Below are 16,855 nucleotides of genomic sequence, written 5' to 3' on the forward strand. Positions count from 1 at the left end.
CCAAAAAATGTAATTAAATTACATCTACTATTGGTATTTTGTGCAATATTTCCTTTTTACTACAGAATTTAACTAAATATTTTTTAAAATATTGCAAACTATTAAAACTACTGCATTCTACAAGTGCGAAAATAGACGACCTTCACAATTTATTTTACAGGTATTTAAATACGTTGGAGAAAGCACAAACAATGACTAATTATGATTAATGCTGCTACCTACAATAAATCCCTCTTCCTTAAATACCCATAATGACTGTATTATTTATAAACATTTTTTTACCAAGGAAGTTAGTATTATAATATAAACATCTTGTAATAGAGGAAGAAGATTAGGGGGCGATATTTTTTTTAGCAGCATCATCTGAAAAAAACTAATCCAACCATGTTGTCACACGAGTATGAGTCTTACAGTGTAATATTGATATTTGTTACGAATACAAGGAGTTGATAAAAAGGATAATATCATTGTAAACTACTGTTTATGTTAAGACTGGAGAAAAGTCAGAAAATCAAAGCAAATGAATTGACCACATGACAGCAAATATTGTGCTGAGCGCTTAAGTGTAATGGGTCCTTCAATAAATTTTATTTGATAAGAATACAACTCATAAAAAGCTGTGGGCACATTGGATATCACATTAACTTTGAATGTTTAAATATTTTTTAATTGTTTAACTATTACATTGTTACTAGTTGTTTCCAGCAAACCTACAATTAGCCTTTATGATAACTTAAATCAAGGTATATAACTAGGAGGACCCATCGGCCCTATCTTAGTCTCTGGTGAAATAATGTTTATAAATGTTACTGCTGTATTTTTGACTATATGCACCTCACTACAGAACACTACACAAGATCAGATGGTTTGATTCTTTTGAGTCTATGTCATGTTTTGGTGGTATCCAAAAGCTGCAATAATCTCATGAGAATGGAGTCTTTCCTCGTGCCCCCTTGCAGTTCTCTTGATTTCTTGACTGACTGTGGGTATCTGAAGGTCTCAATGTAGGTAATCAGTCCTGTAGTATTTGGGTGCGCCCACAATACCTCACAGGACTTTGTTCTGAAAAATTTGTATTTTATTTACGTTACTCTTTGCAGAACATCCCCATAATTGAACTCCGTATGTCCATATAGGTTTCAGTATTTGCTTATATAATAGCAATTTATTATGTACTGATAATTGTGATTTTCTTCCAATTAGCCAGTACATTTTCCTATATTTCAATTCCAGTTCTTTTCTTTTCTTCTTTATATGTTCCTTCCAGCAAAGTTTTGCATCAAGATTCATTCCGAGATATTTAGCGTTGTTGCTATATGGAATAATAGTATTATTTAATGTTATTGGTGCTTATACGGTCTGTTTATAGAATGTTTAAACGACGTTGCTTTTTATTGATTCGAAACTCAAAATCCAATAATTCAACAAATTTGAATGTACATTCTCTGAAGGTTAGTACTTTCACTCTCTCATATATATATATATATATATATATATATATATATATATATATATGTATATATATATATATATATATATATATATATATATGTATATATATATATATATATATATATATATATATATATATATATAACAGATTGGTAATTTATTACATAGCGGAATCAAAAGAATTAATGATTTTGACATTTGATTGAGATAATCTGTATCACCGTTTCCTTTATTTAATAAAATATGAATTTGACAGCCTTCATATTTAAATACATCGTTATTGGGTCTTGTGTATCATATTTTAAACTATAATCAGAAAAATATAGAAGTGTTCCTCTCTATTGGCAGAAATTGTACGAGACAGTAATCAGTATCTACTATGGTTCCACCTTTTATTTTTACAATAAAATACAACCAAAATCTATAGCTTATTCAAAGTTATTTTATACGTCATCTAAATTTGTGACGTCAAAACGTCGCCAGGTTGCCGCATCAGCTCTGAGTTTTAGTTCCGTTTGGCTTTGACATACAACAAAATTCTAATCCAAATAAAATAATTGAACGAACAAATATGTTATCATATATAATTTATTTTAACATTATAGTACATTTAAAAAAATACAGTTAATTATACAGAAACAATACTTCATAGGTTAGAGTATAAGCTCTTCTTGGTTTCAAGAAATTTGCATACGTCTGACAACCGGACGACTTTGACAGGCTCATTCGTTTACGCGTTCGAACTAATTAGACAGCATTGCGTCTCTTTTTAACTAGAATAAAATGGGAGGGAAAATATTGTCTGATGCTAAAACGAATTTACAAATTGCGGCAGGTAATACATTAAACATCTTGATGACGGATGTACAAAAAAAACTTTGAATAGACTTTGAGATTTCTTCAATACTTTTGTTTTTTAAAATATTACTATTTTTGCTTTTTGTATGGTGCATATTCAGTGACTCTTCTTATTGCCATTATTAAGAAGTCGTGCTAAATTGCAAGATATGTATCAGAAAACTTATTTGTCACCAAATGCATTCATCAAAGGAAAAACCCAAATAATTAACAATACAATGACGCGACGTGCGCTCAAAATTCGAGAATAAAATCCAAACTTGGAGGAGTTAAAAAAAATTGTTGCAGTACATTCACCTCGGTTCAAGCTTAAAAATGTCCCTGGCAGGCTTGCAAATATTTTTTTTTTGTTTGGGCCAGAGCAAAAAATTCGATCTCCAACTAAAGTCGTCCGACTGGTTTGCGTCAAAATAGTGAGTCGTTTTCATATAATTTACTATCAGGGCGTCGGCTAGATAGACATACTATTTTATATCGCACATGTTAAACTGTCTGTAGTGCCGTGGCCAGTGCGGCGTACGTCGATAAAATACGAAATGAAAACGCCAAATTAACCGACAATTTAAATTTAGCGATATTTTTAGAATTCCCGAAATTCGGCGAATGCTGTTAACATTTGACTGATTATTTTTTAAATATTTGGCGTGTATGTTTGATATTTTCATGGACAGAATATTATCAGTTTTCGTGAGGAAAATTATTATCCAATTTTGTTAGTAGATGCGTTATTATTTTTTCTTGGGTATATCGTGTATTTTTTTATCGAAAAAGTTGCAGTAATAATCGAACACGGTGCTTCGCAAACTTATTGGACAATTTTAATTTTTTTTTAATTTTTAATAATTTTTAATTTAATTTTAATCTTTAATTTTAATTGTAATATATAAATTTGTTTAAGAATATATCATTAAAATCATCAATAATCATAGGTTTTCTTTGAGAATATGAAACATAATAGTTTCAAATATTTATAAACCATTTAAATTGATGTAAACACTAACAAAGCTTTTCTCATAAATAAGGTCTAGAAGTTGTTTATTTATAATAAATCAAATGCCAAAACAAAGAGTGAACATTAAATGTTTATTTGAGGACAATTTGCGCTAATCTTTCTTTTTATTCAGATAAATTTACGTCCATCATACAATACCTTATCACTTGCAAAAATGATGCAAATATGCAGCGTCTATTACTTGACGATCATATCTAGTTTGAATTCATTATCTAGCAACTCTTGCGTACATCCACAGAATATATTAAGTGCTTGGATATGGTCTGATCATTTTGTCAAGACGCAGTTATTGAAATAATGTCTTCAGTATGTTTTGCAACAAAACATCGTTCAATTTGTTTAATTGATGTCGGTAGACATCTGAACTAATAGTTTTATAGGGTCTTAGTAGCTAATAATTAACTACATCTTTCTGATCCCACCATATGGACAGTAAAACTTTATAGCCTTGAATATTCCTCTTCTATGTCGATATGGATGGCTCTCCTGGATTAATCCATGACCTTCTACATTTGGAATTACCATAGTAGATTTACTTCTGCCAAACAATTTCCATAATGTTGAAAGTTTATTAATTTCGTGTGGTAGCCATTTTTCTTTCCTTTTGAATGAATCAAACAGTTGATACTCCAAGTTGTCTGAAAATTTGAGCTGAGTTTGCGTCTAATAAGTCATGCAATTTTAATTCTGCAGGTTGTTATTTGTTATTGGTATCAAAATTGATAGTTTCAAACCAAAATTGACGCTAGGGTATGATGGAGCAACATCACCATAAGGGTTTGGCAGCAGATTACGTTAAATTATACAACACCGAATACTGAAAAAATGGAGTTAAGATATCCCTGATAATAATATACAAAATATATGCAAGCACCTAATACAAATATTCAAAAATGCAAATGTATTATAGTGCTGTAAAATAAATTGTCTCCATACACGTCAAAAAAGTTGAATTTATAATGATTCTGATTGTTTTATTTCAGATATTCGGAATAATAAGGCAAATATAATTATCTATTCATGTATGAATACTGCCGAAATAACTGATTTATTCGTAAAATCGGTAATTACTTTATTTAATCAATATTCAAATAATTAATTAAGAACCTTACTAATATATTAATTATTTTATTTTTAAACTGACGTTCGGAAACACGGAAATTATAATGGAAAGATGTAACAAGTGGAGAGGTCACACACGCGCTTAGTATATAACCAAAAACTGAAATAGGCAGACGCTTTATGAAATTTTAAAGGACTGTTGTAGAAGTATAACAAATTAATGTTCAAAAATAATGCATTAACTTAAAACAGCGTAAACCCCGTATGTTTACGAAAAATGACATAATGTCTGAAAACGACATCTACGACAATTATTGGGAACGATGTATTTAACTAATCCGTGATAATAATCATCAAATATAGATAATTCTGATCGTTTGGAGACCAGTGGGGCCTGAATAACTATTTTAAAGTTGTCCACAAACGAGCGTTTTCAGTTATTTTTTGCCTAAATATTCGAGCCATATCTAGTTATCCTTGAATAGATTAAACCTGTCGTGAATATGCCTGTAGCGATGGCGGTCGTTTCTGACTCCCGTGATTCTCTGGTTTGTTTGAAATGCCTTATGAATAAATTTGTTGTGAAAGAAAACAAAAAATTATGACTTTTTCTCAACTCAACAAATAACTCAAGACACATATATCGCAGTAACACTATTAAACACTCGTTGGAAAGGGGACTGACTCGACATTAGCTTGAATGTATAAACATTGGAGATGGCTTGTGAAAAAATTGTGCTGATTCTGGTGGATTTAATCATCCATCTTATCGTCCAAACTTGGCACCTTCTGATTATCACCTGTATCTCTATGGAAGTACGACATATTTAAAAGGAATTAGGTTTTTCAACCAGTTCTATAGAGCTACAGGAATTCTGCACTAACGGCATCATGGCTTTGATCGAAAAATTGCGAGACATGATCGATAATTATGGAGAATATTTGGTTTAAATAAACACATTTTCACGATAATCAGAAAACCAGTCGAATTTTACCACTAACAGTAATAAATTAAAATGAAAGCGAACAAATATTCCGCAAAAACTATTGAGTTATTTGCATCAAAACATTCCGAATCTAAAACTGCAGTTTATAAAAACGCGCCGTCAGCTATCTCCGGCTAAATCAAAAGGAATGAACACTCACCCAGTGTGAATTTCGACCGACAATTCCGTTTTAAAACGTCCCCGATGCTTGTCTTAACTCGATCTCGACTACGAACGACAAAAATCCTGCAGATTTCCCCCTGCAAACCTTGCTGCGCTCTAACAAAACGCATCTTAATCGTGCTTATCCCCCTTTTTACCTTGTGTCGGGGGTATTATTCGGAAGGAGCCGGTTTTTTATTGAATGTACATCGATGAAAGACTCACTAGTTGCACCTATAACTCTTTTCATTCGGTTCTCTTTTAAAGATCGGCCGCATTGTTCGAGTTTTACGTGTAAATCTTGGGATTATTTATGAGTGTCGAGTTATCAAACTATAGAACTGCTATTAACTGGTTAAATGTTACTCTAATCTTGTGGAAGATGAAAATATGTTTTTGGCCTAAATAGCTTTAATTAAAATATAATATTCAGGCATCCGTTTTGTTTTTCTGTCATCAAGTAAATCGAAAAATTCAAATATTTACGTTAGCGTTCTTTTTGACCACAGGCGCTGATTGACCACAGAATAACCACATTTGCTTTAACAGTATGACGTCAATTATTTTTGAATTCACATGCCCATCATTTTAATATTTAGTATAGTGAATTAATATAGAGAGATGTGTCATTTTATGTAAAATGCAGAAGCTTTAAGTAAAAAGCTAAGAAGTATTACCCAATAGTCACCCAATATTTTTGGATATGTACAGAGAATATATATCATAAATAACAACGTGTAAGTAGTGATATCGATGTGTAAGAAGTGGCAATATCGATAACAGTAATCTTTTGATAAAGAACACGAAAAATTCATACGAAGCGAATTAAAAGTTCATACTGAACGAAATCGCTATGGATTGCATTTCAATCGTTTCAGCCTAACATTGGTAGAAAGAAACGCGACGATATAGTTTATAACAGGTAATTTAAGTAATTATCAAAGAAAAACTAATTTAAAAAAGACTGAAAATTCTGCTAATCTTTCATTCTTCCTATTTTGATTCAAAACAGACTATTCTTCCCATATGAATGAAGTCGTAGGTATAATCGCAACAAAAACTGGGTGTGTTGTATCTAGAAAGGAAGTACAATGCGATTTGAATAATATTATTGTTCTGAATAACAGTGGAAAATGAGTTTAATGATCCTGCTTAATTACTGCATCTGATACTCTGAATATATGGTTAGAATAACGGTTTTATATAATTTGCCTTTTTTTTATTCTTCAATTTTCGTTCATATTTTTGTAGCATTTTTGCAATTTGGTAACACAGTTAATCTTCTCATTTATTCTGGTAATATTGAGAAACAATGATCGAAAATATAATAATAAAATAGTTCCTACATTTCTATTTGCATTATTTTCAGTTTTCTTTACCATTTTAAACCATTTTTAATCACAACTTTATTTGTAATTTAATTTTAGGGATTTTTATTAAATATCACAACTCACAATAAAGCTCGGAAACTGGGTTTTAGTTTTTATGATGTGGCATTCTGTTCACGAGTAAACAACATGTTTTTCCTAACAGCAAATATGTCAAATGTTCAAAAGAGCTGTTAAATGGCATAGCATAATATTGGAGATTGTGTAAAATCAGATGAATATTGGTTTAAATGTAAAGTTTTCTATATAGTTGACAAATAAGACCCTTTTTAATCTGTTAATCCAATGATATAATCATGGGATATGGTTACCTATTACTGTTGGTGCATTTGAACCGAGATTTGAAAGAAACATGACTAGAAACGCCACAAACTGAAAATAAAATCATTCTTTTCGATTATTATTTGTTTTAATCAATGATTGATCAAGTCTAGTTGAGCAACATTATAAATTTTATTAAAATACACGAAAATAATGAGTGGATTTGGATAGTTTGAAACCACGAAATTTACGAGCTTAATAGAGTTTCAAATAATTATTTTGAGCTAAAAAACGAACATATATTTTGGCTATATATTAATAATTAGCAGTTTACACGACTTCTTTTGCGACTTATTTATGAGTTTCAAATAATGATTTTGATCTAAAAACGAACATATGTCTTGGTTATACAAAATTATTACCAGATTTCATTCATTATAAACATGGTTCGGCCAGTTATAGAAGATGATGCTGTTATTCGCCGTTGCAGAAATAAGTTGTAATAATTTTATCCGTAACTTTATCTGGTGCAATTCGTAATTCACAAAATAATACATTCAGTATCTGATGAACGTAACATATTTACGGGTTTCAAATAATGATTTTGATCGAATGTTCTCATTTCATTCATTGTTCGTTCTTGTCTAATTTCTTTCATTATAGCTCGATCAAATTTTCGCGCCAAGTAATTATAAACATGGTTCGGCCAGTTATAGAAGATGATGCTGTTATTCTCCGTTGCAGAAATAAGTTGTAATAATTTTATCCGTAACTTTATCTGGTGCAATTCGTAATTCACAAAAGAATACATTCAGTATCTGATGAACGTAACATATTTACGGGTTTCAAATAATGATTTTGATCTAAAAACGAACATATGTCTTGGTTATACAAAATAATTACCAGTTTAGACGATCGAATAAAATTGCATGTTCTCATTTCATTCATTGTTCGTTCTTGTCTAATTTCTTTCATCATAGCTCGATCAAATTTTCGCGCCAAGTAATTATAAACATGGTTCGGCCAGTTATAGAAGATGATGCTGTTATTCTCCGTTGCAGAAATAAGTTGTAATAATTTTATCCGTAACTTTATCTGGTGCAATTCGTAATTCACAAAAGAATACATTCAGTATCTGATGAACGTAACATATTTACGGGTTTCAAATAATGATTTTGATCTAAAAACGAACATATGTCTTGGTTATACAAAATAATTACCAGTTTAGACGATCGAATAAAATTGCATGTTCTCATTTCATTCATTGTTCGTTCTTGTCTAATTTCTTTCATCATAGCTCGATCAAATTTTCGCGCCAAGTAATTATAAACATGTTTCGGCCAGCTATAGAAGATGATGCTGTTATTCTCCGCGAGGGAAATAAGTAGTTATATCTAGCGAGATTCGTAAGTCACAATGGAACACTTTCAATGCCAGATGAAGTTTACAGATGATATTTACGAATTTTAGAGTTTCAAATAATGATTTTGATTAAAAAGGCGAACATATGCTTTAGTAGATTTAAATAACTACCAGTTTATACAATAAAATCAATCAAATAAAAGTTGCATGTTCGTTGTTCTGTAGTTTCATTCGTCATAACTCGAACGAATATCCGTCAAGTAAACATAAACATGTTTAGGCCAGTAATGAAAGGCTCTGTGATGCAAATAAGTATTTTTATCTGGCGCTAGTTTCAAACCACCTTGAGTTTTATAACATCCAACGAGAAAACGACACGGTCCGGCCCTGTCTTAATCTAAAACCGTTTCTATTTTGTAATTAAGCAATAAGACTGGCATGGTGGCCTTGCTCGAAAGGCCACGCGCATGGTCAGACCCGACGCCGAATCTTGCCAACGGTTTAACCGAAAAAAAAAACGCGGTACTTGTCCCGGTCCCCTCCGCCGCCAACACTATTACGCGGCCCAAATAAACGCACAAATCATCAAAAACTACTTACGTAAAGGAGAGAAAAAAATGCCGGCTCCTCTTCGAGCCCCTCGCTATCCCGACGGATTCGAACGGGAGAAGAATCTCTCTTACGGGCGAGAGAGAACTTATGTAATATCCAAAAATAGCCCGAGAGATGTATCCTGCGAGAATTTTCGTGGGCCTATTCGCACTCACGCACTTTGCGACGCATCCTCTCGTTCACGATCACACGAACACCCGAACCTCACCGTGCACGTTGTACCCCTGCTTCGCACACACAATGTCTATGGCGACTGGCATTCCTGCTATACGCACATACCGCGGCACGCATCGCAGTTATCGGCGAAATTCGCAGCTACGTTCGATTGTCCGATTGAAAGTGTCAGCAGCGATTATGCATTTCTCGTTCGAGTTTGCTGCCGGCCGCGTCGGTTTTCGGTCGGTTCTCGGTCGGACTGTTAAACGGCCTCATTTCGCGGGCAGCAAAACCGGCCAGGAAATAGAGAGATTTTTTTTCTCCTCGGTCCGATTCTCCCATCTCGATTAATGAAAATAAATATAATCGGCTCTTTGCGCGTTATTTTTGAGTTATTACGATTTATTCGGTTCGAAAATAAACATTCTTCGATGATGAAAAAAAAAACGCTTCCCGGTATCTCATTTTCGTTTACTGCCAATTTCGGTTAAGCAGGATTTTTAAACCTTCAAAATCATTGATCATTTTTTAATTGTCAATTTCAATTATCAAATTATGGTTTTTGAAATTTTCATTATTTTGTCTCCTTTATTCATTTCATTATTTTGTCCAACTTTATTCTAATTAACGCACTATATTAGATACAATAGCAGATAACCAGAAAAACTGTTTAATTAAAAAGTAAACTGTTAATTTTGATATAAATATGTTAGATATATTCCCTATTCCTGCTAACTATTTTCCAGTGTAAAAAAGTTCAATAATTAATAATTTCCTTTACTAAAATTAACTCGAATTTTGTTGATAATAGTAATGACAGTAATTTGATATTGTTTTTAGATTTATTTTCCAATTTCTAAATAAGTTTACTGTATTTGTTATAGAGTAGCATCGCACTAACATGATAACCAGTGTAAAATCATTATATTAATTAAAAATCTACTGCTGCATCAGATAACGAATAAAACTTTTTTACAACTTAAGTTTATTATTTAATAATTTACCTTCTCATAAATAGTTCTCATATTAAATAATTTTAACATTGTTTTTATGTTTTTATCCTATGTTTTTTCTAAATTTCCCTATACACTTGCTCTACGTGATAGGTAATACTACAGTAATAGGTAACGAGTAAAAGTTATTTATTAATTATTAATTTTTTTTATTCAAATTAATTTGAACTTGATATAATTCCAACATTTCTTAATCATTACTTTTCCAATTTTAAATAAATTTATATATATTTTTTTAATAATCATAAAGTCAAATTATTACGATTTTTTCAGTTCGAAAATAAACATTCATCGATGAAAAAAACGCTTGCCACTATTTCATTCACGTTTACTGTTGAACTTTGGTTCAGCAGGATTTTTATATTTTTAAAATTATTGATCATTGTTAGAGTATTATTAATAATAATTAATACTATAGTATCATTATTTATAATTAATTTATTTTTTTGATCTACTTACCTCATTAGAATTCGAATTCTTCATCAATTTTTTTCTAGTTCTTTCCCAACCACCCGTAAATGAGCTCAAAATAGCTGATATAGTACGTACGATAATATATAATCAGAAACATACTTTAAAAAAGTTTATTAACCAATAATTTAACTTGTTACAATTCATTAGAATTTTATATAGTTTTAAATTTATTTTATATAGTTTTTAACACATTAACTCCTTACATAATACTACCGCAGTAAGAGTAAAGCAGCAAAACTTATTTACTAATTCACCCTATTAATTCAGAATTTATCTCAGTACTTCAATTTTTAGATTTTTTTCCCTATTTATTTCCGAAGGAAAAAAGAATTCGATTTTATAATTAATGCAATTTTTTTTTAATTTCTTTTTCAGTTTTCATGTAAATTTAAATTTATTGTTTTTTATATTTTTATGACAAAATTATTACGGTCTATTCGGTTTAAAAATCTTCTTTAAGGTATTTTATTTTATTTTTCTTTTATGTATATTTTAAAGTCCCCTTTTACCAACTAGAGGTTTCTCTGGAATGGACCGACGGTTTAACATGGACTCCGAACCACGGTCGTCGGCATTAAGTCTACCGATTGGCGAGTGACCAACTTAGAAATCATCCGAGAAGACATCCAGTCTTACCCAGCCTGGTTACTGGTGTAGCTCGGATCATTTTCTTTGTCGGATTTTGCAGTCTTAACATATAATAACATAACAATAATAATGAATACAATAACATATAAACAAAAAACTGTTCAATTATAAAGTAAACGGCTAATTTCTATATAATTATTTAAGATATACTCGCGAACTGTTCTTGGTAACCTTTTCTAACCATTTCTCTCTCATATTTCATATAAATTTAAATGTATTATTATTTAAATTTATATGACCATATAACTAAATTATTACGATTTTCCCGGTTCGCAAATAAACATTCTTCGATGACAAAATGCTTCCAAGTATTTAATTTTAGTTTATTGGGATCTTCAGTTAAGCTAAATTTTTTTATAATTTAAAATCATTAATCTTACAATGACCAATCATTCTTATGTTATTATGTTAAATAAATTTTAAATTATCAAATTATTTTTCCTATTTCATAGGAATATTTTCCCGTAAATTATCGCACTATACATACAATAACAGATAACCAGAAAAAAATGTTTAATTCTAAAATAAACTGTTGATTTCTATATAAATAATTATATAGTATATACATTCCCATTATTGCTAATTATTTTCAGCGTAAAAAGTTTATTAATTAGTAATTTACCTTATTACAATTACTTAAAATTGTATATTTTACTGGTTTTCGCAGTACTAATACTAATAATAGTACCGTAATAACAGATAATGAATAAAATCTGTTGACTAATTAAGTTTATTAGTAAAAAACTTACGGCACTAAACTTTTTTGTTGTCTCCATAAATAACAAGAAACATTAAAAAATTAACAAAAATATCGATACTCCATGTCTAACTGAGTCAGGGCATGATCATTATACAGTACTACCAACTGACAAAAAAAAGCTATATTCCGGATAACTCATCTAGAATGTAACCGATGTAATTTTAAAAACATCTTATTCACGAGGATGACTTTGAATGAGCAGTACTGAGGATTTGGCCCCATTAAAAGTACGGATACTTGAATTTTTACTTAATTGGTCAATGATTCAGATTAGAAATTATTTAATGCTATAAATGTATTAACGGAAGTTTCGCCAAATTAAATTCCCGTAATTATTGTTAATTATTTCGCGTAATTAACGGTTCCTGAGTTTGATTTGATTGATTGATTGATTAAAATATAACTGTTTTAATAAACTAGTAAAAATAAAAAAAACAAAATTAATTTAGTTAGAGGAATTCTGTTAATATGTGACATATCTTAGCTCTATCATTTATTATGCTTGAATAGTTGAGCGATAATACCGAAAAATACACCTTCTCTGAGCAATCTGTTCTATTTCGTCAACTGAAAACTTAGAATGTAGGTAATGTTGTTGTACGAAAAGTAAATCGCCCTTGAAGTCAACCTTCAATGCGATATGGATAAATAGATCGCGATAATACCAAAAAAATACTATTTAACCATTTATGATTTCCGACAGATAAAGTGGCCGCTTTTTATAGTTTATAGTTTATAGTGGCTGTGTCGTTTTTAATTGAAATGTTTGGAAATAGTTCGTACCGTTGTATAAAAGATATTTTAGCATATTTTATTGGATTAAAAAGTAAATTATAATAATTCATTCAAGTAAAATGTTTTTAAGAGAAGCTTAGTTTCAGTACTCTAATACAAAAATGTATTGTGGTGAAAATTGAGATAATGACGAGCCAGGCTATTCAACAACAATATAGAAAATTAGAGGAAGTTAAGAAACACTGCAAGAATTCAGCATAAATAACTAAGGATAAAACATGGAGGAAATAAGTAAAAGGGAAACAAGAATATTGAGAGCCGGCTTGATGGCGCAGTGGTAAAGACGATAGGACTCCCTCCTACTGTTGCGATAGCCGCGGGTTCGAATCCTGCTGGGGCATGGTCGTAAACTTATGTTTGTGATTGTTTAAAATTTACGATGGTCCTAGGCAACAGTGTAAAATCCGACAAGGAAAATGATCCCAGTCACGCCAGTAACCAGGCTGGGTAAGACCGGATGTCTACTGGGATGATTTCTAGAGATGGTCACTCGCCAATCGGTAGGCTTAATGCTGAGGACCGTGGTTCGGAGCCCACGTTAAACTGTAGATCCAGTCTAGATAAACCCATAGTTGGTAAAAAGAGGCTTTAAAATATATTTAAGAAAAAGAATATTGAGACGCATTTTTTTAAATTTTAGTTTATTTGTCATCATTGCGGATGATTAAAACTGGATCTATTACATCAATATCAGTCACAAAATGAAATAATATAGATATTAATAATATTTAATGTTAACTATTAATATTTCAAATGTTGAGTATATTCACGCCCAGGCTGTTCATATGTTGAAAACAATAATAATGATGAAAATAGTTCATCTCCATCTCTATATAAAATTCAGAAAAGTATGTTTGAGAATATAGTATATAGATATATTTTTTATTAATAATTCAGGAATCCCTCAAGTCATTCGATACTTATTTCTTTCATAGATGTTGGCAGCCTGTCACAGTTATTTTATTTTGGTGGTTCCTGTTTAATCTCTCTCTATGGTATTATCAATTATTCTTCTCCACTAAACTCACTCAAAATTTTGCATCCCTCTGTTTCTTCACTATTGAAATCATCTTTTTAAGATTGCAACAAATCCAAAAACAGCTAGTTTACAAAGTAATGTCTTTAGCAAATATTTCATTACCTCTGATAATCATCATAAATATTTAGTAAGAAAAACTTTAACTTCAGTCCATTATAGATACTTTATGATCAAGTATCAAATGGAAAACTTGAATCCTGTAGACCAATTACGTATCAAGATCCGATTGCGTGTTATTCAAACATTAAAATATTTACGAAGAGCCATCAAATGATGCAACGGTGGTGGCATCCAGTGATTTATTCGTGACATAAATAAAACAAATGAGAAATAGTCATTGACAGCAGCGAGAGAAAAAAAAACGCAACGAAAATGAAACATCTCTGGCTGAAACATTGTGAAAATATGTATGGATGTTATTTTTAACCGTCAACATATCTGAATTAATTTATGCTATATATACCAATGATTCAGTTCAAGACGGACCGGTGAATAAACTTTACCAAAACAAAGCAGACTAAAAAAAAGTTATTATCTAACAGACACGGGGCCATATCGGGTGAATAATGCGGTTTTATCCGTGATATATATTATGTTCTTTTGGTTCATTCACAGAGGACGATACAAAGCCTTAAATCCTCAGTCGACTGCCTGATGCTGTCACAGAGGTTCAGAACCGAGACTGACAGCTGCCAGTTTAGGATTACAAAAATGGATCATCATCATACGAGACTATAGCGGTAAAAGTTCAATTTTCATACAAGATACAGTCAGAGTATTGTTTTAATATCATCAATAGCGAAGAAAAATGCAGGAACATTGAATCAATTTGGTTCTTGAACAAAATCACCATTGGATATGAGTTATTTTAACTCTTACGGTTTCGCGATTATTGGCCCATTTAGGATTCTCAACGCGTCGATGCTTGGTGCTGATTTTGAGCTGAAGAACCTAATGAGAGTAGCCATGATAACCTAGTTCAAGATTTAGCGATATATCAATGGAATTCAAACAAAAAATAATAATTCAGTGACGATTTTGCATTTCTAAAGTAATGGTGTCAGCTTGGTGGCGCAGTGGTAAAGGCGACAGGACGGTCCTACTGTCGCGACAGTCGCGGGTTTGAATCCTGCTGCGGCATGCTCGTGAATTTATATTTGTGATTGTTCAGGCAAGAGTGTAAAATCCGACAAGGAAAATGATCCGAGTCACGCCAGTAACGATGATTTCTAAAGTTGGTCACTCGCCAGTCGGTTGGCTAAAGGCCGAGGACCGTATTTTTTTTTGTTAAACGAAAGAAACATTTTGTACGCCTGACATAATGATTCACTAAATTCTATTAAAAAATAGAAAGGATTTGTTGATTTTTATACCAAACAGCCAATTATTAGGCCTGTATTTCAAAGGTCAAATTTTATGGATTCTTCTGGTTTATAGCCCCAGCTAATTTATTTTATTATTTCTTTTGGTACTACGAATATATTAATCACAATTCCCGGCTTGGTTTGGAGCCATAGTTTTGTATTGGGGATATTTTAATGATCAATTTAATTATTTTATTTGAAAAGAAAATAGAATAAATTCAAAATTCAAAAGAACTTGAGGGTCGCCATGTATAACTTGACGACATACCAGCTATGATCTTGTTCCGGACCATATTTAACTCTTAACTGAAAATTAGTTTACTAAGGGAACTAACTTAAAATTAGTACTAAATTAGTTTAAGAAAAATTACGTTAATAAATATGATCTTTTCTTAAAATTGGCATTTCAACAAAGATGTTTTAACTTTATTGACTATATAAACAAAGTAGTTGGAGGAGTACCATCTAAGCGATATCTACATGATGAAATTAAAATTGTTATTGCATAAACAGATTTTGAAGATACACAAAGAAATAGAGACCTCAGTTTAATATATATATATATATATATATATATATATATATATATATATATATATATATATATATATATATATATATATATATAAATCTATCGTAGCAGTGTCAACGTTCCATGGTCTTCAGAAATAAGGTAATCCAAAAAGACCTAAGTGTATATACAGTCAGTGAATAAATTCAAAAGTCTACAAAAAACTCATATTGTATGGACATGAAATTGTATGGAAGAGACAAAAATCCTTCGAACTAATACAGTTCGACGTATTGACCATGAAAAATATATCGAATTTTAAACAGATATGAAGTGTACCAGTGGAAGTACATCTGTCAAACGCTAGGTAAGTTTGGATATTAAGTCTTATTTCTGGACCTGAAGAACAATATTATAATAAACATAAAATATTGTAAAAACTAGTTGTAACTCATATGTCACATTCTTTTAAAGAAAAAGCAAACAATATTTTAATAAGCTTACGAAATCTGTATACTAACATTGCGTGCAAATTGAGAATTAGACCTATATTGAACTGACAAATTTCAAATTATTTATAATCATTCTTGTTTGTAATACATTTTTTGTAATATAACACAAAAATACTTTTAATAGTCATAAAATTATTATTAAACATTTATATAAACTTATCTCAATCGCTAAATAACGACCAAACAAAAATCAAGTCTTAAAAAGATTATTTAAATAATTGGGTGTAATGATGGATTTTCTGAATTAAATATGCGTTACTAACATACAAAGATAACCCACGTAACCTATTCAGTATTTATAATAAACAAACATGTACCAGTGAGAGTGAACAGCAAACACAAGAAAGTTGGCATTTTACTGTATCTCATATGTAGTTTTTTTTTGGTATTTTGGAAAAAGATAGACTGACCTTCATACTCACCTGATT

The 16,855-nt window shown here is 30.9% G+C and overlaps 1 protein-coding gene and 1 long non-coding RNA gene across 8 annotated transcripts in view; one reads left to right on the top strand and one right to left on the bottom strand.

The window, feature by feature from the left end:
- chinmo (Chronologically inappropriate morphogenesis) overlaps nt 1-16,855 on the bottom strand; it is a 148,101-nt gene that overhangs the window by 63,631 nt on the left and 67,615 nt on the right. For 2 of the 7 annotated variants that reach the window (XR_013007096.1, XM_076413521.1), the window contains exon 1: nt 9,144-9,494. The exons of 4 other annotated variants lie outside the window; for them this stretch is intronic. Coding sequence is in view for 1 of the 3 variants with exons in the window: in XM_076413517.1 (XP_076269632.1) it covers nt 5,531-5,663 (133 nt within the window). In the remaining 2 variants the exon portion in view is untranslated. Of the gene's footprint in view, nt 1-5,530; nt 7,406-9,143; nt 9,495-16,855 lie in introns of those variants that run through there. One more of the 7 variants, XM_076413517.1, reaches the window with a different exon arrangement.
- On the top strand, nt 11,262-15,809 carry LOC143203127 (uncharacterized). Its single transcript, XR_013007283.1, has 3 exons — nt 11,262-11,714; nt 11,756-15,720; nt 15,761-15,809. It is a non-coding gene; the product is annotated as an uncharacterized LOC143203127 (long non-coding RNA).

The sequence above is a fragment of the Rhynchophorus ferrugineus genome, unplaced genomic scaffold (genome assembly GCF_030347505.1).
Source record: "Rhynchophorus ferrugineus isolate W39M unplaced genomic scaffold, kcgeb_rfMv2 rfM9, whole genome shotgun sequence".
Lineage (NCBI taxonomy): Eukaryota > Metazoa > Arthropoda > Insecta > Coleoptera > Curculionidae > Rhynchophorus > Rhynchophorus ferrugineus.